The sequence below is a fragment of the Myxine glutinosa genome, chromosome 5 (genome assembly GCF_964187855.1).
Source record: "Myxine glutinosa chromosome 5, kmMyxGlut1.1, whole genome shotgun sequence".
Lineage (NCBI taxonomy): Eukaryota > Metazoa > Chordata > Myxini > Myxiniformes > Myxinidae > Myxine > Myxine glutinosa.
Genome location: NC_136265.1, coordinates 165,022,517 through 165,048,004, shown reverse-complemented (window position 1 = coordinate 165,048,004; position 25,488 = coordinate 165,022,517). Strand labels below are relative to the sequence as shown.

Here is a 25,488-nt window from a genome sequence, read left to right as displayed (position 1 = left end):
TGCTGATGCTGCTGATGATGCTGATCCACAGCATCAGCTTACACAGCATACGCAGCATGCTGATACGCCCCTCGTGACCGCCGCCACGCCCCGCCCACCGCCGCGGCAAAAACCACCAACTCCACCGGCCTGGCGGAGCCAGCCACACTCCTCCAGCTCCACCACTTGGTGCTGGTTCCACGCCAAGTTTGGCCACGAGGCTCGGCAATGTCATCCGCCATGCTCCTTCAACAGGTCGGGAAACGCCCAGGCCGGCGCTCAATAGTGGCGATGAGCGCCGGCCGTTCGAGCAGCCTGCTGTTCATAACGGACACCTTATCCGGGCGCCGTTACCTGTGCGACACGGGAGCGCAGGTGAGTGTCGTTCCCGCCGGCACGTCAGACAAGCACGCCGCGGGCGGGGGCCCCGCGCTGCTTGCCGCGAACGGGACGCCCATCGGTACGTACGGAAAACGCTGCCTCTCTCTGCGGTTCGGAGGGCAGGTTTTCCGATGGACGTTCGTCACCGCCGACGTGCCCATGGCACTGCTTGGCGCGGACTTCCTGTGCGCTAATGGGCTCCTGGTCGATGTAAAGCGCAGACGTCTTGTCCAGGCCGAGACGTTCAGCTCGCTCGCTTGTGCGCTGCCCAGCTCGTCGAGCAGCTCAACGAGCGGCTTGCCAAGCGGCTTGCCGAACGGTTCGGTTCCGGCCACGTTGGTCTGTACGCTTCCGGCAGCGGACGCATTCACCCGCCTCCTCGCCGGCTTCCCGGCCCTCACGCGGCCCACCTTCTCGGCGGGGGCCGTCAAGCACGGGGTGGCCCATCACATCCCCACGGTCGGGCCACCGGTCTACACCCGGGCACGCCGCCTCGAGCCAACGAAGCTGGCGGTGGCAAAAGCGGTGTTCGCTACCCTGGAGCGACTCGGCATCGTTCGGCGCTCAGAGAGCGCTTGGGCGTCGCCGCTGCACATCGTGCCGAAGCCTGGTGGGGGATGGCGACCGTGCGGGGACTATCGCCGTCTCAATGACGCCACCACTCCCGACCGCTACCCCGTCCCCCACATTCAGGACTTTTCCGCCCGTTTGGCGGGCATGTCCTTCTTCTCGAAGGTGGACCTCATACGCGGCTACCATCAGGTCCCCGTCAGGCCGGAGGACGTCCCGAAGATGGTGGTCATCACGCCATTCGGACTCTTCGAGTTCCTGCGGATGCCCTTCGGTCTGAAGAATGCGGCTCAGGCGTTCCAGCGACTGATGGACAGCGTCCTGCGCGACTTGGATTTTGTCTACGTCTACCTGGACGATATCCTCGTCGCCAGCGCGTCCCGCGAAGAGCACCTACGCCACCTCCGCACGCTCTTCGAACGCCTGGGCCAGCATGGCCTGATTGTGAACCCCGCAAAGTGCCGGTTCGGCGCCGCCGTAATCGATTTTCTGGGGCACCGTGTCACCAAGCACGGAGCCATCCCCCTGCCGGCCGAGGTGGAGGTGGTGAAGGGGTTTCCGCGCCCCCGCACGATCAGAGGGCTGCAGGAGTTCCTGGGCATGGTGAAATTTTACCATCGGTTCCTGCCCTGTATCGCCCAGCTCCTGCGCCCCCTGCACAAAGCTCTCCGAGGTAAGCCGGGCAAAGGCGACGTTACCTGGACCGAGCAGATGGACACGGCGTTCACGGGCGCGAAGCTCGCCTTGGCTAACGCCACCATGCTCACGCACCCGGCGCCCGATGCACTGATCGCCCTCACCACCGACGCCTCGGACTACGCGGTGGGCGCGGTGCACGAGCAATGGGTGCATGGAGCTTGGCAACCGCTGGCGTTCTTTAGCCGGCAGCTTCGCCCGCCCGAACGCCGTTACAGTACCTTCGACCGCGAGTTGCTCGGGCTTCACTTGGCGGTCAGGCACTTCCGCCATCTGCTCGAGGGCCGTGCGTTCACGGCCTTCGTCGACCACAAGCCGCTGATCTTCGCGATGGGCAAGGTCACCGAGCCGTGGTCGGCCCGGCAGCAGCGTCACCTCTCGGCCGTGTCCGAGTACACGACAGACATCCAGCACGTCGCGGGGAAGGACAACCCGGTGGCGGATTGCCTTTCCCGGGCCGTCGCCCACGCAGTCCACCTCGGCATCGACTATGCCAGGATGGCAGCGGACCAGGCCGCTGACCCCGACGTCCAGGCCTTGCAGACCGCCGTCACGGGCCTCCACGTCACCGAGGTGCCGTTCGACGGCGCGGGCGCGGCCCTCTTGTGCGACGTCTCCCTCGGGCGTCCTCGCCCCATCGTGCCCGCGGGCTGGCAGCGCCAGGTGTTTGACGCCATCCACGGCCTGTCCCACCCGGGCGCGAGGGCCTCCCAAAGGTTGATCGCCGACAAGTTCGTCTGGCATGGCCTCCGGAAGGCCGTCCGCGGCTGGGCCAGGACGTGCCTCGCGTGCCAGCGCTCCAAGGTGCACCGGCACACCCAGGCCCCGTTGGCCCCGTTCACGGTGCCGGAACGCCGGTTTGACCACGTCCACGTGGACCTGGTGGGACCTCTGCCCCCCTCGCGGGGTTTCACCCACGTCCTCACCATGGTGGACCGCACCACCCGGTGGCCGGAGGCCGTGCCCTTGGCGTCGACGATGGCAGCGGATGTCGCGCAGGCTTTCATCGCCACCTGGGTCGCCCGGTTCGGCGCCCCCTCAGACATCTCGTCCGACCGCGGCCCCCAGTTCACCTCGGAGCTCTGGGGGGCGGTCGCGCAGGGGCTCGGGGTCCGGCTGCACCGAACCACGGCCTACCACCCCCAGGCTAACGGCCTGTGTGAGCGATTTCACCGCTCATTGAAGGCCGCGCTCCGGGCCACCCTCCGCGACGGCGGCTGGGTCGACAGGCTCCCCTGGGTCCTGCTGGGCCTCCGGACGGCGCCCAAGGAGGACCTGCGCGCATCCGCGGCGGAGTTGGTCTTCGGGCAACCGCTGCGGGTGCCGGGCGAGTTCCTCCCCGACTCCACGGCACCATGGTCCGCGGCACAGCAGCGCTCCGCTCTGCAAGAGACCGCCCAGAGGTTCGCCCCGGTGCCAACGGCATGCCACGGGCACCCACCGACGCACGTCGCCCCGGAGCTTCGCACGGCGGAGTACGTCTTCGTCCGCCACGATGCCCACCGGACACCACTGCGGCCCCCGTACGACGGGCCTTTCCGCGTGCTGGAGACCGGGGCGAAGCACTTCACCCTGGACATCGGCGGTACTCCTGACCGCGTTTCTGTAGACCGCCTCAAGCCGGCCCACCTCGACGTGTACCATCCACCGCCAGTGGCCCGACCCCCGCGTCGGGGCCGCCCCCCTGCGGGCGGACCCCCGGCACCGCCCAGCCCTGCCGCCACGCCGCCCCCCGGTCCTGCAGCCGGAGGCATCCCAGATGGCATCCCTGCATCCCAGACGCCGCCAGTCGCCAGGGGGCGCTTCGGCCGGGTCATCCGTTTGCCCCGCAAACTGACCCTTCAGGTGCGCGGGGATTCTGGGGGGGTGCGTGTGGCGGACACGAAAGCACTGACGTGGTGACATCACCCCGCACACCAAGTGGGGATGGGCCACGCCAGGGAGAGAGGCGTGGCCTCACGATATACACGGGGCGCGCAGCCCTGAGCAGCTTAGTGCTGCAGTTTGAGTACTTTGAATAAAGACTCTTTTATGAACCGCGTTGTCTGCTTGCTCCTTGCGTAAGCATTAGCGCGCGCCGCATCGCGCTTTAAGAACATCAATTTTTTCTGGACTTTTTGTTTCTTAAAACAGTGTAGGCTTGTGGGCCATTCAAAAATTACGTAACGCATGGGGGGAGGGGTGTGGAGGTGTCTGACCAAGTGGTGAGTGCAACTCAGCTATGACCAAGTGGTGAGTGCAACTTTCGTTATGGAGTGCTACAGGTGCTAAATGGGGGACTGGGAGGTGGGGTTCCAGTGCCGCTATGTAACGGTAAATCAACCAATGACAACTTTGTTCTAAACCTTTATTGCCTTATTTTAACCTTTATTTATTTATTTATTTATTTATTTAACTTTATAACCTTTATTTAAAGATTTGCAAGTATTTGATGATACATTTATTGGGCAAAGATGCAATTTATTGGGCAAGGATGCAAGTATTTAATACCTTGATGATAAAAGGAAATGGCTTTACTCGTCCCATACCTGGAGGGCGCCGTAGGTTTGCTCTCTGTCAGTCCGTCCATCCGTCTGGGTTTCTGCACTTTTTTCCACACCCTTTAATATATTCAACTAAAATTTGGTACATGGCTTTATTATGAAAAGTTTCAGTGAACGTTTGAGTTTCGGGGGTTTTGCTAATTTTTCAGGGAGTTATGCCCTTTTTGAACTGAGAAAATATCACATATTATACATGGGTCAGTATTCAGCTGTCCTGACTCCACCCTAAATGAAGCAGCACAGATCAGCAGGCCTCAGGCCTGAGGCCTAGGTGTTAGTCCTGGTCCAGTGCAATTGGAATGGTCCCAGGTATTATAATAATTATACATGCACATAAGCCGTACGCATGTGTTTGCTTCATGTATGTACATCATGGTTTTTTTCAGCACCGAATGTGCCATTATACAACGACCAAATAAAGGGATGTGGTCACTGATATTGAACTAAAACGTGGTACATTTATTGCTAAGCAATTGTCGCTCTTGTTTAAATTCCATCATTGCTTTTTCCACAGACACGTAATCTCATTTGGAAATGAAAGCAATTGAACATATTTAGAAACGATTCCATCACTCTGTGCGATTAGTCCAAGGACGTCATTGCAGGGATTGCAACTGCTGCCTGGTCATATTGATGGCACACTGTACTGCCTTTATTTTTTCAAATACAGTTCGTAGTAACTGAAAATAACAACGGGATAAATGGCATTCTGGGATTAAGGTATGAAATAGAGGAAGCAAGGGGTATCTTCATCGAGCATTACGTAATATTTAGGGGGTGTCTGTTGCAGTGGTATGGAGAATTACATTACATTACATTACAGAGCATACAGTGTATCGGTGAGTAGGGAGGAGGAGGAGTGGGGGGGGGGGGGGGGGGGGGGGGTGTAAAATTTGTGCAAAAAAAAATATACCGATACATAATTTTTGACTGGCCCCTAATGTATGCAACTAAAGCGCGGCGTAACGCGCGCTGCTTGTGAGCAAGGAGGAAGCGGACAAGCGGTAACATATAAACGTCTTTATTGTAAGAGCACACTGTAACACTGAACTGCTCCGGGCTGGGCGCCCGGTATATATCATGAGGCCACGCCTACCCCTCGGGCGTGGCCACCGCCCACTTGGTGCGTGGAATGATGTCACCACGCCAGTGGGCTTTTGTGTCCGCCACACACGCCCCCCCAGAATTCCCGCGCACCTGGAGGGCCAGTTTGCGGGGCAGACGAATGACCCGGCCGAAGCGCCCCCTGGCGATCGGCGGCGTCCGGGGTGCAGGGATGCCAGGTGGGATGCCCCTGGCTGCCCCTGGGATGGGTGCAGGACCGGGGGGCGGCGGGGCTGGGCGGTGCCGGGGGTGCGCCCGCAGGAGGGCGGCCCCGACGTGGGGGTCGGGCCACTGGCGGTGGATGGTCCACATCGAGGTGGGCCGGCTTGAGGCGGTCTACCGAAACGCGGTCAGGAGTACCGCCGATGTCCAGGGTGAAGTGCTTCGCCCCGGTCTCCAGCACGCGGAAAGGCCCGTCGTACGGGGGCCGCAGTGGTGTCCGATGGGCATCGTGGTGGACGAAGACGTACTCCGCCGTGCGAAGCTCCGGGGCGACGTGCGTCGGTGGGTGCCCGTGGCATGCCGTTGGCACCGGGGCGAACCTCTGGGCGGTCTCTTGCAGAGCGGAGCGCTGCTGTGCCGCGGACCATGGTGCCGTGGAGTCGGGGAGGAACTCGCCCGGCACCCGCAGCGGTTGCCCGAAGACCAACTCCGCCGCGGATGCGCGCAGGTCCTCCTTGGGCGCCGTCCGGAGGCCCAGCAGGACCCAGGGGAGCCTGTCGACCCAGCCGCCGTCGCGGAGGGTGGCCCGGAGCGCGGCCTTCAATGAGCGGTGAAATCGCTCACACAGGCCGTTAGCCTGGGGGTGGTAGGCCGTGGTTCGGTGCAGCCGGACCCCGAGCCCCTGCACAACCGCCCCCCCAGAGCTCCGAGGTGAACTGGGGGCCGCGGTCGGATGAGATGTCTGAGGGGGCGCCGAACCGGGCGACCCAGGTGGCGATGAAAGCCTGCACGACATCGGCCGCCGTTGTCGACGCCAAGGGCACGGCCTCCGGCCACCGGGTGGTGCGGTCCACCATGGTGAGGACGTAGGTGAAACCCCGCGAGGGGGGCAGAGGTCCCACCAGGTCCACGTGGACGTGGTCAAACCGGCGTTCCGGCACCGTGAACGGGGCCAACGGGGCCTGGGTGTGCCGGTGCACCTTGGCGCGCTGGCACGCGAGGCACGTCCTGGCCCAGCCGCGGACGGCCTTCCGGAGGCCATGCCAGACGAACTTGTCGGCGATCAGCCTTTGGGAGGCCCTCGCACCCGGGTGGGACAGGCCGTGGATGGCGTCAAACACCTGGCGCTGCCAGCCCGCGGGCACGATGGGCGAGGACGCCCGAGGGAGACGTCGCACAAGAGGGCCGCGCCCGCGCCGTCGAACGGCACCTCGGTGACGCGGAGGCCCGTGACGGCGGTCCGCAAGGCCTGGACGTCGGGGTCAGCGGCCTGGTCCGCTGCCATCCGGGCATAGTCGATGCCGAGGTGGACTGCGTGGGCGACGGCCCGGGAAAGGCAATCCGCCACCGGGTTGTCCTTCCCCGCGACGTGCTGGATGTCCGTCGTGTACTCGGACACGGCCGAGAGGTGACGCTGCTGCCGGGCCGACCACGGCTCGGTGACCTTGCCCATCGTGAAGATCAGCGGCTTGTGGTCGACGAAGGCAGTGAACGCACGGCCCTCGAGCAGATGGCGGAAGTGCCTGACCGCCAAGTGAAGTCCGAGCAACTCGCGGTCGAAGGTACTGTAACGGCGTTTGGGCGGGCGAAGCTGCCGGCTAAAGAACGCCAGCGGTTGCCAAGCTCCACGCACCCATTGCTCGTGCACCGCGCCCACCGCGTAGTCCGAGGCATCGGTGGTGAGGGCGATCGGGCGCCGCGTGCGCGAGCATGGTGGCGTTAGCCAAGGCGAGCTTCGCGCCCGTGAACGCCGTGTCCATCTGCTCGGTCCAGGTAACGTCGCCTTTGCCCGGCTTACCTCGGAGAGCTTCGTGCAGGGGGCGCAGGAGCTGGGCGATACGGGGCAGGAACCGATGGTAAAAGTTCACCATGCCCAGGAACTCCTGCAGCCCTCTGATCGTGCGGGGGCGCGGAAACCCCTTCACCGCCTCCACCTTGGCCGGCAGGGGGACGGCTCCGTGCCTGGTGACACGGTGCCCCAGAAAATCGATTGTGGCGGCGCCGAACCGGCACTTTGCGGGGTTCACAATCAGGCCATGCTGGCCCAGGCGTTCGAAGAGCGTGCGGAGGTGGCGTAGGTGCTCTTTGCGGGACGCGCTGGCAACGAGGATTTCGTCCAGGTAGACGTAGACAAAATCCAAGTCGCGCAGGACGCTGTCCATCAGTCGCTGGAATGCCTGAGCCGCATTCTTCAGACCGAAGGGCATGCGCAGGAACTCGAAGAGTCCGAATGGCGTGATGACCGCCGTCTTCGGGACGTCCTCCGGCCTGACGGGGACCTGATGGTAGCCGCGTATGAGGTCCACCTTCGAGAAGAAGGACCTGCCCGCCAAACGGGCGGAAAAGTCCTGAATGTGGGGGACGGGGTAGCGGTCGGGAGTCGTGGCATCATTGAGACGGCGATAGTCCCCGCACGGTCGCCATCCCCCGCCGGGCTTCGGCACGATGTGCAGCGGCGACGCCCAAGCGCTCTCTGAGCGCCGAACGATGCCGAGTCGCTCCAGGGTAGCGAACCCCGCTTTTGCCACCGCCAGCTTCGTCGGCTCGAGGCGGCGTGCCCGGGCATAGACCGGTGGCCCGACGGTGGGGATGTGATGGGCCACCCCGTGCTTGACGGCCCCCGCCGAGAAGGTGGGCCGCGTGAGGGCCGGGAAGCCGGCGAGGAGGCGGGTGAATGCGTCTGCTGCCGGAAGCGTACAGACCAACGTGGCCGGAACCGAATCGTTCGGCAAGCCGCTTGGCAAGCCGCTCGTTGAGCTGGGCAACGCACAAGCGAGCGAGCTGAACGTCTCGGCCTGGACAAGCCGTCTGCGCTTGACGTCGACCAGGAGCCCATTAGCGCACAGGAAGTCCGCGCCAAGCAGTGCCATGGACACGTCGGCGGTGACGAACGTCCATCGGAAAACCTGCCCTCCAAACCGCAGAGAGAGGCAGCGTTTTCCGTACGTACGGATGGGCGTCCCGTTCGCGGCAAGCAGCGCGGGGCCCCCACCCGCTGCGTGCTTGTCTGACGTGCCGGCGGGAATGACACTCACCTGCGCTCCCGTGTCGCACAGGTAACGGCGCCCGGAGAAGGTGTCCGTTATGAACAGCAGGCTGCTCGAACGGCCGGCACTCATCGCCACTATTGAGCGCCGGCCCGGGCGTTTCCCGACCCGTTGAAGGAGCACGGCGGATGACACCGCCGAGCTTCGTGGCCGAACTTGGCGTGGAACCAGCACCAGGTGGTGGAGCTGGAGGAGCGCGGCTGGCTCCGCCAGGCCGGTGGAGTTGGCGGGTTTCCCCGCGGTGGCGGTTTTCGCCGCGGCGGTGGGCGGGGCGTGGCGGCGTTCACGAGGTGCGTATCAGCATGCTGCGTATGCTGTAGAAGCTGATGCTGTGGAACATGCTGCTGAACATCAGCCTCGAGGGCCGTGACGGCCACGCCGACGCTCGCCCGCGTGTCCGAAGCGGCGAAGTACCTGTCCGCCTCGGCTGCCAGTGCTCGGGGTTCCGTTAGCTCGGTCCCGGCCAACGCGAGGCGAACCTGCGCTGGAAGTTGGCGCCGGAAAAGCGCCCGGAATAGCGAACCGGGGGGTTCGTCGCCCAACAGTGACAGCATATGGTCCATTCGGACCGACGGGCGCGTGTCGCCGAGCTCGGGGAGATCCAGGAGGCGGTCGGCCCGTGCGTCGTCTGTGAGGCCGAACGTGGCTAGGAGTAGTCGCTTGAGTGCCTCGTACTTGTGGCCGTCCGGTGGGTGGCGAAGGACGGACACAACTCGAGCGGCCGTGCCGGGCCCGAGGGAGGCGACGACATGGCAGTAGCGCATGTCGTCGTTGGTGAGGCGCCGAAGCTGAAATTGGGCTTCGGCTTGAACGAACCAGACTTCGGCCTGGGCCTCCCAAAATTCGGGAAGTTTAATCGCCATTGCCTTGTCGTTGGCCATTGCAATGGCGTCGTGTTCGGAAGGATCGCTACGGCAGATCCAACGTCGAGGGTCACCAGTAAAGCGCGGCGTTACGCGCGCTGCTTGTGAGCAAGGAGGAAGCGGACAAGCGGTAACATATAAACGTCTTTATTGTAAGAGCACACTGTAACACTGAACTGCTCCGGGCTGGGCGCCCGGTGTATATAATGAGGCCACGCCTACCCCTCGGGCGTGGCCACCGCCCACTTGGTGCGTGGAATGATGTCACCACGCCAGTGGGCTTTTGTGTCCGCCACACAACGTTCATATTTTTTGATGGGACTTGTTTGACAAATGACAAACATTTGACAAATAATGTTTGACAAATATTCATAATCATGTGTTTATTGCTTTAATGCATCTGCTGAAAATCACAATGGGGGCAATCTGGATAAGAGAGGTGGTGGAACAGAAAATAATAATGAAATTTCTACTTAACACAAAACTTTAAGTATGTTGAAAATTTTATATAATCAGTGGCACAGTATGGTGATGATTACATGTATTAGTATAGATTATATACAAGGTAAGTTAAACAAAAGTTCAGATGAAATTTTAACCATCCACTTACAATCTGATTCATTGCCCAAACTGTGGCTATGCTAGAAAAATAAAGTACCTTACTTGTGAATTACATACTGTTGACTTCTTCCATGTCCATGAGTCATGCTCTCCAATAGCACAGACAGCAACTGACATATATGCTGGAACATCACTGCTGGTATAGGAATAGTTGGACGTGAAATAAATGATCTCTAATGCCTTATTTCGCTTTTTTCCGCTTTTTGTGCCATTTTCACGCTACCGAAGGGATTACTCAGATGTCCATTTCATGGTGACCAATCAAACTGCTTGTAGGATGTTGCACATTCTGGGGCATCCCGTGGGGTGGCCCCAATATAAAAAAATATATATTGTGGCCTTCTCCAGGGCTCTACAGCTGACTTTGCCACCATGGCTTGCTCACACCAGCCGAATAGTTAGTAATTTGTGGTGGTGAAAAGCAAAGCGCTTCCAATGCACCATTTTGTAGCCGCAAGTCCTCACCCGGACCAGCCTGCTAACGGGAGGTTTTTACACATACAATATTATCCCTAGCTATCCTGTCTATAAATTACATATGCTGCCTCCTCAGCATCATGTTTAACCCTTTGAGTATGGGATTTTTTTTGATAAAAATACCCCCGGTGTGGGATTAATTTTGGCATTTTGGTACGGGAATGCAACCACGTACTGACGATCTATTTATAGGTATAGTCGATGACGTGTAGTAACGTCATCCGTACACAAAAGTTTTTTGCGGGTTGCGGCACTGGACGTCATCCGTACTCAAAGGGTTAACAAGATACCTTACTCTCATATTTTCCCTGTTTACAAGAGTAAATCTACGCTGCACGAATCACACCAGCCAGACTATAATATTACTACATTCTTACTATGGATCCCCACCCCTTCAACGTAACAATATGTACTAATGAGAAAACACAATTAAACAACAGCAGTATTTACAATTTATGCTCATTTTACAGAAGACAAATCAAACAATATACTCACGTAGATAGTCAATTTTGGAATTTCAGAGTTCCCTTTTGTCATTATATAAATGATTTCTGTTTATGCATGCTTAGGAATGCTAATAGTTAGTCGCAAGCTAAGACTGGTTTAGAAATTTTCCGGTGGAGCTGCACTGCCATGGTGTGTGCAGGTTTGCGATCATGTTCATCTGACCAGTGGCCTGTGGTTGACATCATTGGAACTGCTGCATATATACAATACCCTCGGCATTGACACCGATGTGCATGGTAAGTTTGGATGTTTATCATGAGTCACTTGTGAATGAACAATTAGTATCTTCTTTTTCAAAAATTTATCTCTTCATTCATTGTATAACGTTGGGTGTTGGGCTAGCCCTGGTGTTGGGCTAGCGGCTAGGGTGCCGGCTTAGGATCCTAGGATCCTGGGTTCGAATCCCGGTCGATCGCTGAATTAACGCCAGGGGGGTTGACTCAGCCTGTCATCCTTCCGAGGTCGGCTAATTGAGTACCAGTTCACTGGTAATTCCCTGCTTGTCGTTAAAGGCGGCAAAAAGGGTTGGCGTCAGGAAGGGCATCCGGCCGTAAAACATTGCTTCAAAAAGGGGACCAAAAATCAACAACAACCACGGTTCCCGAAAAAGGCCAACCCCCGCTTTGCGGGGAAAAATGGCCTCTAAAGGTGGTTATATATATATTATTCATTGTATAACGTTTTTTTTTTTTTTAATGAGTAAAATACCAAGTGCCCATGCTCCTTTCTGAGGGTTGCAAGGGGGGAGAGAAGAAGGGAACAATCAATTAGGGGAATTGTAGGATGGACTAGTATTGAAAAAATAAAATCAACATCCAGTAAGTGGCTATGTTTGTATTATTATTTTTATTTTCTCAAAATTCATGTACTGTACTGTATATGTGTTGTGAATAATAATAATAATAAAAAACCACCTTTAGAGGTCATTTTTCCCCTCAGAGCAGGGGTTGGTCTTTTTCGGGCACCTTGGTCCCCTTTTTGAAGCAATGTTTTTATGGCCGGATGCCCTTCCTGCCGCCAACCCTGTTAGTCGCCTCTTGCGACACACAGGGAATTACCAGTGAACTGGTACTCAATTTGCCGACCTCGGAAGGATGACAGGCCGAGTCAACCCTCCTGGTGTTAATTCAGCGATCGATTCAAACCCAGGATCCTAGGATCCCAAGCCGGCACCCTAACCGCTAAGCCAACACCAGGGAGTTGTGAATATGGGAGTTAAACGAGTTGTTACTCCAGTGAGCTGTGAAGGATATCCGCTGACATCTTGCTTATCTGCTCTGCCACCTCCCTCCAAACTCTCGGGTGCACGTTATCCGGCCCTGTAGCTTTATATTCTCTAAACATACCTACTTGTTTCTTCGTATCTTCCACTTATTATTGGATCTTCTCTGAAAGCCCTTGCTCACCACCAAGATAAATACCTTCACCTATTGGTAATTCCCGGCCCTGACTTCTGTAATTATTGACACAAAATACAATTTAATAAGCCTGCCTGTCTCATCTTCATCATCCACTAATAACTCCTCAAGGGGTCCACACTTCTCTTAATACTTTCCTTTCCACACACATACTTAAATAATATCTTGCTATTTTGTTTTATATATTATTGCTGATATCCTTTTCATATTCTCTTTTGGGTTATTGTATTAACTAGTCCCTATTTACTGAGCTCTACATATGAGTCGAATTGCACTCATATTCTTGCGTAAGTAATGATCAATTGTCTTCTGGTTATCATTAGTAACACTTAACCTCCTTGCCTATCAACCCTGGTCTCTCTGCCCCCTACCTTTACACCTCAATGGAACATACTTACACATTTGCTCCTTGAAGGTTGCCCATTTGTCCGATGTAGACTGCCCTCTCATTAACTTGTCCAAATCGAGAGCACCTTACTCTTTTCTCGTACCTTCCTGAAATCTACCTGATATCTTCGTAAAATGTTTGCCGTCCTGAAATATTTCTTTATCGAACTGTCAGGAGAAGGGAATTCTTACGAATTTTTTTTTTGTAAGGCTCAGTTGGCTGTGCCTGGATGGGTATGAGGGTAGAGAAGCAGCTGAGACCTGAATCCTATCCAGATTCCTCCTGATGACCCCATCTTTGTTATTTTTACCTTCGCAAAAGCGGAAGGTTATGTTTTGATCGCTGTGTATTTATTTGTATGTCTGTGTGTGTGTATGTTATTCGCATAACTCAAAAAGTATTCAACCGAATTGCATGAAATTTGGTGGGATGATTGGTTATTATACGGGACACATTTGATTAGATTTTGGGAGCAATCGGGTCAAAGGTCAAGGTCAAGGTCACGAAAAGGTCAAAATCGTATTTTTACCATAGCGCGGTCAATTTTTATCCAATTGGCATGCAACTAATGCCAAAATGTTCAGAATTCAATGCCCGATCTTGTGATATACGACATGACCCAGTGAAGACATTACCCTTGTTAGCGGTTGGGGGTCAAAGGTCAGGGGGGTCACGACCTTGCAAAATGTGCGTTTTTTGTCATAACTCGGTCAATTCTTATCCGATTTGCATGAAATCAGCACCAAACTGTTCACTGTTCTGTTCCCTACACTCCCATGCCAAGTACAGAACAGTAGCTGCGGCGAAGGTATGCGCTCTACCGAGTGCCCGTTCTAGTCTTATTTAGGTTCCTCCTGATGACTCCAATGCAGTATTTGGTCTTTCATTTGATTACCCTACTATCCCGAACTCCACATCTCAACAATATAGTTGCACATACTGTTATGGTCATTTGTCCCTAAATGCTCTTCAACCTCCACCTCCTCCACCATGTTGGGATCATGAGTTAAACAGAGGTTTAACACCGCACCGCAGCCCCCTCCTCCCCTCGTGGGTTTATCTACAAACTGATTGTGTTTTGTTTTTATATTTTCTGCCAAGGCTATACAAGTTATATTCCAACGTAATTTGGGTCCTCAACCTATTTTATGGGTTACTAGTGAGGTACCCATGCTACACACGCGTAGGAGGCCAAATGCAAACAGACAATGCGAAACGGTGAATGCTAAACCATGAACCAATATATTCCACATATCTGTGACACCTTCAGTTGAACGTCAGGCATGGACAGTCGGTTTGTGAAGCACCTGGTCAAAAAGTTACTGCAGTTGACTCCAAAAGAAGTAAGGTGGGCATTATTACTCTGATGTCAATGGCGAAACTGCAAATGTCAAATACGTGAATCTCACTGGTGGAAACCTTCACATAATTTCCTCATTCTGCTCTAAACTCAATCTCTCTATATTGTTACGGACACGGCTTTTAGATGTTATATTGACCGAGCGGTGGTGTATTTAACCGCGTCCGAACAGTTACTCCCCGATTAGAACCCGATTCCAACCGAACGTTGACTAATCGCGCTACAGATATTCAATTGGGAAACCTCTAAAGCGACCGAAAGAGAAGAAGAGAGAAGAAAGACAGAGTTTGGAGGAAGAACAGATTTATTATACACACACAAGCAATATTTTAGAGCGACCAATATTATTTACAGCAATAGATGGAAAAGAGCAGTCACACAGTGCATTGTTAACTTATTCTATTTCATTTACTTAATCCCCAAGACAAACGAGTAGGACAGGACGTTCACACTCACACGGTGGATATTGCAGGCAGGTAATGGCTCGAGGTTGATTGCTTGAGAGGAAGGCAAGGTCGGAGGCCGCAGCTTTCAACCCCTCGCGGTTTTGGCGGGAAAACCTCCGTCGCGTATCCGCGGCCGTCACGCGCTGGCTCGGCACACCTGCTCCTCTTCCTGGGGTGGAGCCGTCTCCCTCCGTTCAGCGCGTCTCTCCAACGACAGGGGATATTGCAGGCAGGTAGGTAGGGCTTGCGGTGGATTGCGCTCCTCTTCCAGGTCATCCCCCAGCGTATCTCTCAAGGCCTCCCCTTTGGTGCAGCCTCGTTGCTCCTCTCCAGCTCCTCTCCAGCTCATCTCCAGTCATCTCTCATCTGGTAAAGCAGTCCCCTGCAGTCGCTTTTATCACCTCCAGCGAAATCAAGCCGCCGACTCCGAGGGCGCGCCTACCGGGTCACTCACCGCGGTGTTGATTGGCTGTTAGGGCTGGTTCACTCCTTGCTTCTTATGACGAGGTGGAGACACGCCTTTCTTCCCCAACCTTACCTCGTGGCCAATGGTGGTTTGAAGAAAACCAGCCAAAATGCGGAAGGCAATTGGAAGGGAGCTTTTGGGGAAATTGGAAGGGCCTACGCTTATTTTGTTTGATACAATGCAAAGTCAATCTAGTGGGAAAACACATACTTAGCCTACATGGAATAAGGAAATACACTATTTAAAAGATATATCGTGACCTGCGTGTATGTTCTATGAAATTAATTAGGAGGACGGCTGCGACCATTATTTACATTACCAGGATGTTACCATACCAAAACCATACTCTTCACATCCGTTACCCTTCCTCCAAAATTGTTACACTCCTCAAAACCCGTTACACTTCTCAAAACCCGTTACACTTCTCAAAATCGTTACACTGCACCCTCCTTTCTTCAGGCACGTCCTCGGGCCTACTAGACTTAACTGAGTGTGACATGTAGGTGTAATTCCCTCTACAATTAACCTGACCCTGAGTGTGACAATTTTAAAACACAAATAAGTATGTCCCCCTATTGCATTGCATCCTGTCTAACAGACTCAAGCCCACAGCTAACCGAATTACGGAATTATTCTGAAACTATACATTTACGGTGGGGAGCATTATTTACAATGACGTGATTTCTTATTTACAACGCAACCCAGGACCTGTGTGTTTTTTTTCTTTTCTTTTTAGGGAACAAGAGAAAGAAATTCCTGTTGGGAGGGAGGAGACAGCACGCATTGCATCGATGCACCAGTACCAATACCACCAAAGCACCCAAAAGCACCCAAAAGCACCACAAGCACCACAAAGCACCACTCGGTGCGCAGTCACCATGGTTCATAATAAACACAACAAAACAACTGGTGGTGGTCTTCTCCTTGTCTGCTGGGCCGATGTTCTTCCTGACGTCTTCTGGCTTCATGCGGCCTATTTGGACAGAATAAAAAGCACAACTTGTGTTCGTTTTTTATTATTATTTAGGGCCTCAGGGGCCAACTAAGGGTGGTCCACCTGTTTGGCATAGGTGCCACCTTACCGAGGTCCGCAAGCAAGATTCCCTGGCCACTAAGGCCGGTCTCCAACAGAGGTGCTCTGCCCCAGAACCTGGGGTCCATCAAGTGGTACTTGGCCGCCGAACAGCGGTCCATAAAGTGGTACATCAACGCAATGCGTGCTGGTTCTGGGAATCTCGGGCGCACAATGGCCACCTCACGCACGCTCCCCTCGGCACCCAATGGCGCACAGGTCATGTGGGAGACAAAAGAAAGACAATTGAGCGAGGGGTAAGGTCACAAGGGTACACGTCAAACAAGGCAATGCAAGGTGAAATGCGTACGGAGGGCGAAGTGAGAAAGCTCGTCCCTACCGTACGTCACCCCCCTGTCACCTACACTACCCTTGCTCTTACCCCATATTTACAAAATCTACCCATTTACAAATTCGTCACTACTGTCACGTCTTCCCCATATTTCCCTTATACCAAATTCGTCACCACAATCCCTCTACTTCAAAATTTGCCATCATCAATTCATCATCAATCCTCAAAAGGAGGGAGAGATGGAATTACGCACAATGTCACACCCACGTCATGATGCGTCTCACAACCCAAACATTTGCACAGTAAAAAATAATCAAACATGGCATGGTGTGGAGTACCTGTCACCTCAGGTGAGTGGATGCAGATGGTGTGAGGAGATCCTTCATCCTAACTATCCTCTAAATGATTTTAACACACTTTACACTACCCGGGGTCTTTCCCTGCCAATCCATTGGCAATCTTACTCTATGTGGTTTTAAAAACCAATTCCCATTGGCCAAACTGTGGTGCTCCTCAATTTGGGGTCTCACTCCCCCGATTCATCTCCCGGTGCTCTAGCACAATTTCTGGGCTGCGACGTGTAGCTCTCCCAGCAGGTCTACCCACCTGCACACCTCCACCACTGTAGTTGCCACCCGAGCTTACCTGCTCCTCACCCTAACCTAACTAACTGGGGAAGACCCCTCTTGGATCTGTCACCCCACTGGTGCCCTCTGGCACTGGGCTACCCGGGTCCGTCCTCCGGATCCTCGGGCCCCATCCACAACAACTACTACCGGCTCCCAGAGCCCACCTGCGGCCTCACCTGGCCGACATCCTCACAGTGGTGGAGTGCCCAAACCAACTACACACACTAACAGGCTACACGCCCAGCCATTTCCACAACACGAATGCACCCATCCAAACATCATTCTTCCAACCGCACCACAGATGCCAATTTCCAACCACAATTTACCTGTGCCCTCTACCTAACACTTACACTACCCGCCCCGGGTATCCGCGATGGGGGTCCACTCTTCCCCCATTCACACCTTCGCACCATCCACTCCACTCCACAATTTCCACCATTCTCACTCCACGACCATCCATTTCACTACTCCATACCATTTATTCCATACACCTGTCTTTCATTCACCTGTCGTTGCACACCTGTGCAATCATACCTGGTGCCACCTGCACCCTCCTTTCTTCCTGGACCATTTGGTCAACACAACACGCAATCACCACTACTCCCTCATACACTGCTCCACACACCTGTTCAGTTGCACACCTGTGCAATCACACCTGTTCCATTCTCACCCGTTCAATCCTCACACACACGGCATCATCTCAGCTAACTACTCCCCTCTGAAACTTGCGCTTCCCAGTCGTCCCTTTAAACTATTGCGCTCCCTCGTCATTATCATCCACACTAATCTACCTGCGTCCCCACTACAGGTATCAGTCACTATCTAAACTTAACGTCACCTACTGTCATCTTCGCTAGATCCCTACACACCATATCCTAACCCACCCGGGCTAGTTTTCACTGCCATACACCCCATAATCTAGTGCTCCTTTGCCCCCCTCTGTGAGGGATGGTGGATTTGCCATCCCACCACATCGGGGGTCTCTCACTATCAATTTTGTTCGTCCAAATCCAACAATCAAAAATTTTCCATTTACTGCCAATTCCATTCACTTTTCTAAATTTCGTTTTAAATCACTATCACTATCACCATCACCCGTCTACTTATTACATCCTCTCGGTGCGCCAATTCACATCTACAGCCCGGCTTCGTACAGCCGAGCAATGAACGCGGGTCGTTTTGTGCCAGCGGCTGGATACGTCCCGCATTCGGGGCAGGGACGGAGGCTTACCCGGGCCGAGATCCCATGCACCACTTCGGCGTGGAGCCATCCAATGTCCCGATCTCGACCTGCCGGCACGTCTCAATAGAAAGTGGTCGCCATGACGACCCTTCCTATCGAGCTGCCCGCTCCGCCTTGTGGAGCCCGGACGCGGCCGCTCCACGCGAGGCCCAGCGTGGATCGCGCACGGCGGTCCTTTCGAACCCGCCGTGGCTCGGATCTCCGCTGGTTCTCGCGGCACGCGAAGCCCGGCACGCACCGAGGGCCCGATCCGGCTAAAAGTCGACCTAACCTTTAACCCGGTTACCGTCGACGCTTCACCTGCAGGCTTACATGCATACGCTACCTCTTTCTTGCTCATACATGCAGCCGTTCCCATTCTCCTCGTACCTTTTCTTTCACACCTCGGTACACTCACTCCGCTCACCGACTTGGTCACACACCTGACCACCGAACACTTTGGCACACATTCGTTGCTCGCACACCTCACCAATACACCGCTTCGCGCCCCTTTCTCGGTCACCTCCTTTGTGACGATCACAGGTGTGCTCTCACCCGCACACCCAACCACGTGCCTCACTACCAACTCAAATGTGCCTTCCCACACACGCTCTACCATTCCAGGTGTGCATCCTTCCATCCCAGGTGTACATCCTCGCCCACCTGTCACAACCAGCTCACGCTCCGTTTCACTCTCACTACTCTCACCTCCACTCTCAGTCGCGCACTCACCCTTACTCTTGACAGCATGCGCTTTCCCCATGCACCCGTCCGTTACACACCTTTCTCGCGCATCCTCCTGCGCACACTTCTTCGTTACTTCCTCCGTAACACTCACCACAGGCATGCATTCTCCCTTACTCTTGACAGCATGCGCTTTCCCCATGCACCCGTCCGTTACACACCTTTCTCGCGCGTCCTCCCGCGCACACTTTTTCGTTACTTCCTCCGTAACACTCACCACACCGCGCTTCCCTGTGCTCCCTCGCACACGCGCTTCGACCAATTCACTCTTGACGGCACACTCACTCCTCGGCGTGCACTTTTTCCTCACACACCCCATGGTCGGACATTCTCGCACACCCCTTTTTTCGCACACCTGTCCTGTCACACACCTCACCAACGGCCTTTCACGAACACCCGGATCCAAACCAATCCCCAAGCCGACTGAATCTCCCCTCACATCATGTACATTGCCACTCACCTCCGTACCTCGTCGCACCTTCTCTGCCACCTGCAAACTTTTTATTTGGTTAGTGAGCACCGCATCATGATTTGAACACAGACCTTGTACACATTCCATCACCTCCTCCCGGATTTCTCTCTTAGTTTCTGTCCGTCCCTTCTTAATTTCACTCACCTCTTCTCCCACTTCCTCTAATTTTTGTTTAACCTCTTTTATTTCCCGGTGCGTCTCCTCAAGTTCGTCCTCTAAGGCTACCGTGACCGTTTCTACGTGCGTCCTTACCTCCCGGTCCTTCGTCTCCATTGCTTCTGTCACCTCTTCCACCCTCATTGTCAGTTCCTCCCGTACCATCTGACATTGCCTCTGCGTCGCTATTAATTCGTTTTTAATTTCTTTTTGTGTCGCCTTTAACCCTCCTAGTACCGCAGTGTTCTTTTGAACCTGCTCCACTAACTTAGTTTGTCCCTCTGTCAGCTGCTCCACCTCCTCCGTCAGATCTTCTATTCCCCCCTGTAACTTTGCCGTATTATTTCTCACCTCTTTCTCGATACGCTTTTCGCCTCGCTTTACCTCCTCGCGTAGCCCCGAGACCTCCTCACTCATCCCTCTTCGTATTTCCTCCATCTGGTTCCCCATCTGTTCGATTTCCCGGGCGGATTGTTCCCCCATTTCCCGCAATTTGTCCTCCATCCTATTTTCTAACCCCATTAACCCATTTTTCACCCCCTCTAACTGATTCTCTTGAGCGGCCATTCTGTTTTCTACCCCCATTAACCCATTTTTCACCCCTTCTATCCCATTGTCTAACCCCTCAAATTTCTTGTCTAATCCCTCAAATTTCTTGTCTAATCCCTCAAATTTCTTTTCTAATCCCTCACCGGTACCCCTCGCTTCGTCCCTCATTACCCCCATTTGGCCCTCCAATCGCTCACCCTGAGCATCCATCCGGTTCCCCATTACCCCCATTTGGTTCCCCATTACCCCCAATTGCTCACTCTGAGCATCCATCCGGCCCTCCAATCGCTCACTATTCTGGGCCATAAGGGCCTTCATTTGTATAAAAAAAAGGTTCAAATTCATTGGCATCTCCGGTTCGACTACCGCGACCATGGGCGTGGCTAAATGTGGCGCCGCTGTAATCACGTGCGCTAGAGCGCCATTTTGTGCACCTGAAATTCCCGCAACCACATTGCCATTTTCCTCCTCCCTTTCTTCCACATACATTTCCCCTGGTTCCTGGGTTACCCCTAACCCGTCTATCTCCCCCACCGACATCCGATCGCCTTGATTGTCCATGGCGCGATCTAAAAATTCGGGTTTTATAAAACAACACAATTTCGTCCGCTTTATAATTTTGAGCGCGTGCAGCGCGCTCCGGGTCGATCTCACTCCCCGACACCAATTGTTACGGACACGGCTTTTAGATGTTATATTGACCGAGCGGTGGTGTATTTAACCGCGTCCGAACAGTTACTCCCCGATTAGAACCCGATTCCAACCGAACGTTGACTAATCGCGCTACAGATATTCAATTGGGAAACCTCTAAAGCGACCGAAAGAGAAGAAGAGAGAAGAAAGACAGAGTTTGGAGGAAGAACAGATTTATTATACACACACAAGCAATATTTTAGAGCGACCAATATTATTTACAGCAATAGATGGAAAAGAGCAGTCACACAGTGCATTGTTAACTTATTCTATTTCATTTACTTAATCCCCAAGACAAACGAGTAGGACAGGACGTTCACACTCACACGGTGGATATTGCAGGCAGGTAATGGCTCGAGGTTGATTGCTTGAGAGGAAGGCAAGGTCGGAGGCCGCAGCTTTCAACCCCTCGCGGTTTTGGCGGGAAAACCTCCGTCGCGTATCCGCGGCCGTCACGCGCTGGCTCGGCACACCTGCTCCTCTTCCTGGGGTGGAGCCGTCTCCCTCCGTTCAGCGCGTCTCTCCAACGACAGGGGATATTGCAGGCAGGTAGGTAGGTAGGGCTTGCGGTGGATTGCGCTCCTCTTCCAGGTCATCCCCCAGCGTATCTCTCAAGGCCTCCCCTTTGGTGCAGCCTCGTTGCTCCTCTCCAGCTCCTCTCCAGCTCATCTCCAGTCATCTCTCATCTGGTAAAGCAGTCCCCTGCAGTCGCTTTTATCACCTCCAGCGAAATCAAGCCGCCGACTCCGAGGGCGCGCCTACCGGGTCACTCACCGCGGTGTTGATTGGCTGTTAGGGCTGGTTCACTCCTTGCTTCTTATGACGAGGTGGAGACACGCCTTTCTTCCCCAACCTTACCTCGTGGCCAATGGTGGTTTGAAGAAAACCAGCCAAAATGCGGAAGGCAATTGGAAGGGAGCTTTTGGGGAAATTGGAAGGGCCTACGCTTATTTTGTTTGATACAATGCAAAGTCAATCTAGTGGGAAAACACATACTTAGCCTACATGGAATAAGGAAATACACTATTTAAAAGATATATCGTGACCTGCGTGTATGTTCTATGAAATTAATTAGGAGGACGGCTGCGACCATTATTTACATTACCAGGATGTTACCATACCAAAACCATACTCTTCACATCCGTTACCCTTCCTCCAAAATTGTTACACTCCTCAAAACCCGTTACACTTCTCAAAACCCGTTACACTTCTCAAAATCGTTACAATATTTTCATTCCAAACCGCATCATTCCAATCACAAACTAGAACGGGCACTCGGTAGAGCGCATACCTTCGCCGCAGCTACTGTTCTGTACTTGGCATGGGAGTGTAGGGAACAGAACAGTGAACAGTTTGGTGCTGATTTCATGCAAATCGGATAAGAATTGACCGAGTTATGACAAAAAACGCACATTTTGCAAGGTCGTGACCCCCCTGACCTTTGACCCCCAACCGCTAACAAGGGTAATGTCTTCACTGGGTCATGTCGTATATCACAAGATCGGGCATTGAATTCTGAACATTTTGGCATTAGTTGCATGCCAATTGGATAAAAATTGACCGCGCTATGGTAAAAATACGATTTTGACCTTTTCGTGACCTTGGCCTTGACCTTTGACCCGATTGCTCCCAAAATCTAATCAGATGTGTCCCGTATAATAACCAATCATCCCACCAAATTTCATGCAATTCGGTTGAATACTTTTTGAGTTATGCGAATAACATACACACACACACACACACAGACATACAAATAAATACACAGCGATCAAAACATAACCTTCCGCTTTTGCGAAGGTAATTAATACTACTAGGGCATTGCCCGTACGTGGGTGCCCGTTCCGTGGCCAAAAAAAAAAAAAAACGCTACCCGTACGCTCTACCCCGCCCGTACGCCCGTAAACAAAAAAAGCAACGCTCTTCGCTTCCGCCCTTCGCTCTGACTGAATTGGGAGAAATAATGCGCATAAGAAATCGAATTACGTACCGTAATGGCGGTCAGCTCGTAACGCGCTCAGCTCCGCTCGTCTCACATCGGCCACGCCTACGCAACAGAGCGTTCTGTGATTGGCTGCCGGAAGATAAGTCGTCACTGTCCGGAAGTTCGCAAATCGCAGTTAGGATGAATCGTTTTAATTTAATCGCAGTTTGAATTCGTTTTAAAACATAGTTTAACGGCAACATAGTTGAAAAGCCTTGCCTTGCTGCAAACAGCTGCTGCAAACAACAACAACATGGAAGGCTGCACTGTCCGGAAGTTGGCATATCGCAGTTACGATTATTTTAGTGTTAATGGCCAATTATTCAATTAGCGCCAACGTATTTTGGCTGTTTGCAATTTAATCGCAAGGAAAAGTAGAAAGAGAAGAGGGAAAAAAAGAAAAGCCTTGCATTAACGCATTAACGCTTGCATTGCATTAACGGTTCGGCACACGTGATAGCTCGCTGCTCTCTGATTGGTTGAAGCGTTTTTTGGACATAGCTCGGTAGGTACTTGTCCGATTAATTACAAACCTTGAAAAGGCACATCCTCGGGTCCCCAGCAATATACCTGGCAAGTTTCAAGTATATCGGACCCGTGGTTGTCGAGAAACAGCGGTCACAGACAAACACACAGACACACAGACACACAGACAGACACACAGAGATTGCTGGAATTATAGATAGATAATGCGAATATAACAAAATACAATGTTACAATCACTAGCGAGGTAAATGAAGATACAAGCCGTTCTGACGTTACATCCGGATAGGGAGCAGTTTTGTATGGGTCGAAATTCAGTCATAATTGTATTGAGAAATTTATGAAACCTCCCACCTACCTTAGGACACCCTCTGGGACCCCAAAAGGTTCCACATAAGGTTTGGCGGGGCAAGCTCCAAATCTGAGGGAGTAGTTTGTGGACGGACAGTTCGGGGACTCCTGCTTTATAAACATATAGAATATTGTGGCGGACACGAAAGCTCACTGGCGTGATGACATCATTCCACGCACCAAGTGGGCGGCGGCCACGCCCGAGGGGTAGGCGTGGCCGCGGGATATACACCGGGCGCGCAGCCCGGAGCGCTCCAGTGCTACAGTGGAGCTCTTGAAATAAAGACTCTTTTAACCTACCGCGTTGTCCGCTTCCTCCTTGCTAAGCAAGTAGCGCGCGTAGCACTGCGCTTCAATATATAGATTCCATTTGAATGGACTTTTTCAAATCCATCTCTTAATCATTTATTTTGTACACATGGAGAATGATTAGTAATTTAATCTACTTTTTGTCAATCTCCACTGGCATGCATGTTGATATTTCTTCTGAAGTGGTCTCCACAAGGACCTGTCTATCTTCCATCCGTATATAATTACTGTGTCTCGCCTTAAAGCTGTTACTTGACCAATTTTAATTAAAATGCACATTAAATCAAGCTGTGTTTAATTACACTTTTGGTAGCTTGTAGAAAAGATGTGTGGTTACCTGTTCTTTTACCTGCATTACTGACAGTGGTTTGTCTACACTGCAGGTTGTGTGGGGCAAGAATCGTTTTTGTTATTGACCCCAAACAAACTGTGGACTGTTCTGAATGGTGTTTGGCCACAAGAAGACAGCTCTTTGGAAAAGTATGCACGAAGCACATGGCTCCAGCTAGATGCTGATGCACACCAACTGCTTCAAGCAATCTGGAACAGGTGAGGACATTTGCTTCTTTTTATTTGGGTCTCTAAACAAATACATTTATCTTGGGATTGGCCCTGCGGATACCATATGTAGGTTTGTGTTAATTTTCTTCCGTATTTGTCGATTGAATGAATGTTTGTCGATTCATTCATTCATTCATTCATTCATTCATTCGTCGATTGTTTTCTTAATTCTTTGGGATCTTGGTATTAAGATTTGCCTTCTTTGGGAATTTTCTCCTTCAACAGTCATTGTAAAAATAATTGGTGATTTGATGTCAGTTGTTATTAACGTAAAGTGGGATAAGGTGCCATTCTCAGCAAAGGTGGGACAAGATGGCCCCTTTCACCTCGGGTGCGTCATAATCTTCATCAGACAGCTGAGGTGAAAGGGAGTTTGCTGACATGGTGGTTCTTTGTGGCTATGCAGGTCTCACATGCTTTGTTAACAGTCTAGATGTAATGACAGAAGCTTTGTTGACTATGAACTTGATCTCAGGTGTGAAACAGGTGAACTGAAGATGGTGCTGGCTTTAGCATTTTTTAAATACAAAATTGAAGCTCTTTTTGGAGAGAAAAATGACAACGGATGAGGTGATTTTAACTAACACAAGAGAGCAAGCAAGCATTTGTACACATACGTCATACAAATAGGACTGGAATAAAAGGGAGCAATATGGCAGCAGGTTTGTCGGATTAAAAACAAAATGATGAATGGAAATAGTTAAATGACATTCTATCGCAGTGAAGCAGTGGAGGGAGGAATTTGATTGCACAAGGAGGCAGCTCTAAGAGAGAGAGATAGAGAGAGAGAGAGAGAGAGAGAGAGAGAGAGAGAGAGAGAGAGAGAGAGAGAGAGAGAGAGAGAGAGAGAGAGAGAGAGACTTTGACTTTTGAAGCTCTTTTATTATAAAGGTAAGAAACCCATACAAGTCATGCAAATAATAAAGTCACCACAATTCAAAACATG

At 52.8% G+C, this 25,488-nt stretch overlaps 1 protein-coding gene across 1 annotated transcript in view; it reads left to right on the top strand.

Annotated features, from left to right (window-relative positions):
* Positions 1 to 25,488, top strand: part of P4HTM (prolyl 4-hydroxylase, transmembrane) — a 100,280-nt gene that overhangs the window by 51,170 nt on the left and 23,622 nt on the right. Inside the window, exons 4-5 of the mRNA XM_078779009.1 lie at positions 11,090 to 11,186; positions 24,365 to 24,530. Coding sequence (XP_078635135.1) covers positions 11,090 to 11,186; positions 24,365 to 24,530 — 263 coding nt within the window. The remainder of the gene's footprint in view (positions 1 to 11,089; positions 11,187 to 24,364; positions 24,531 to 25,488) is intronic.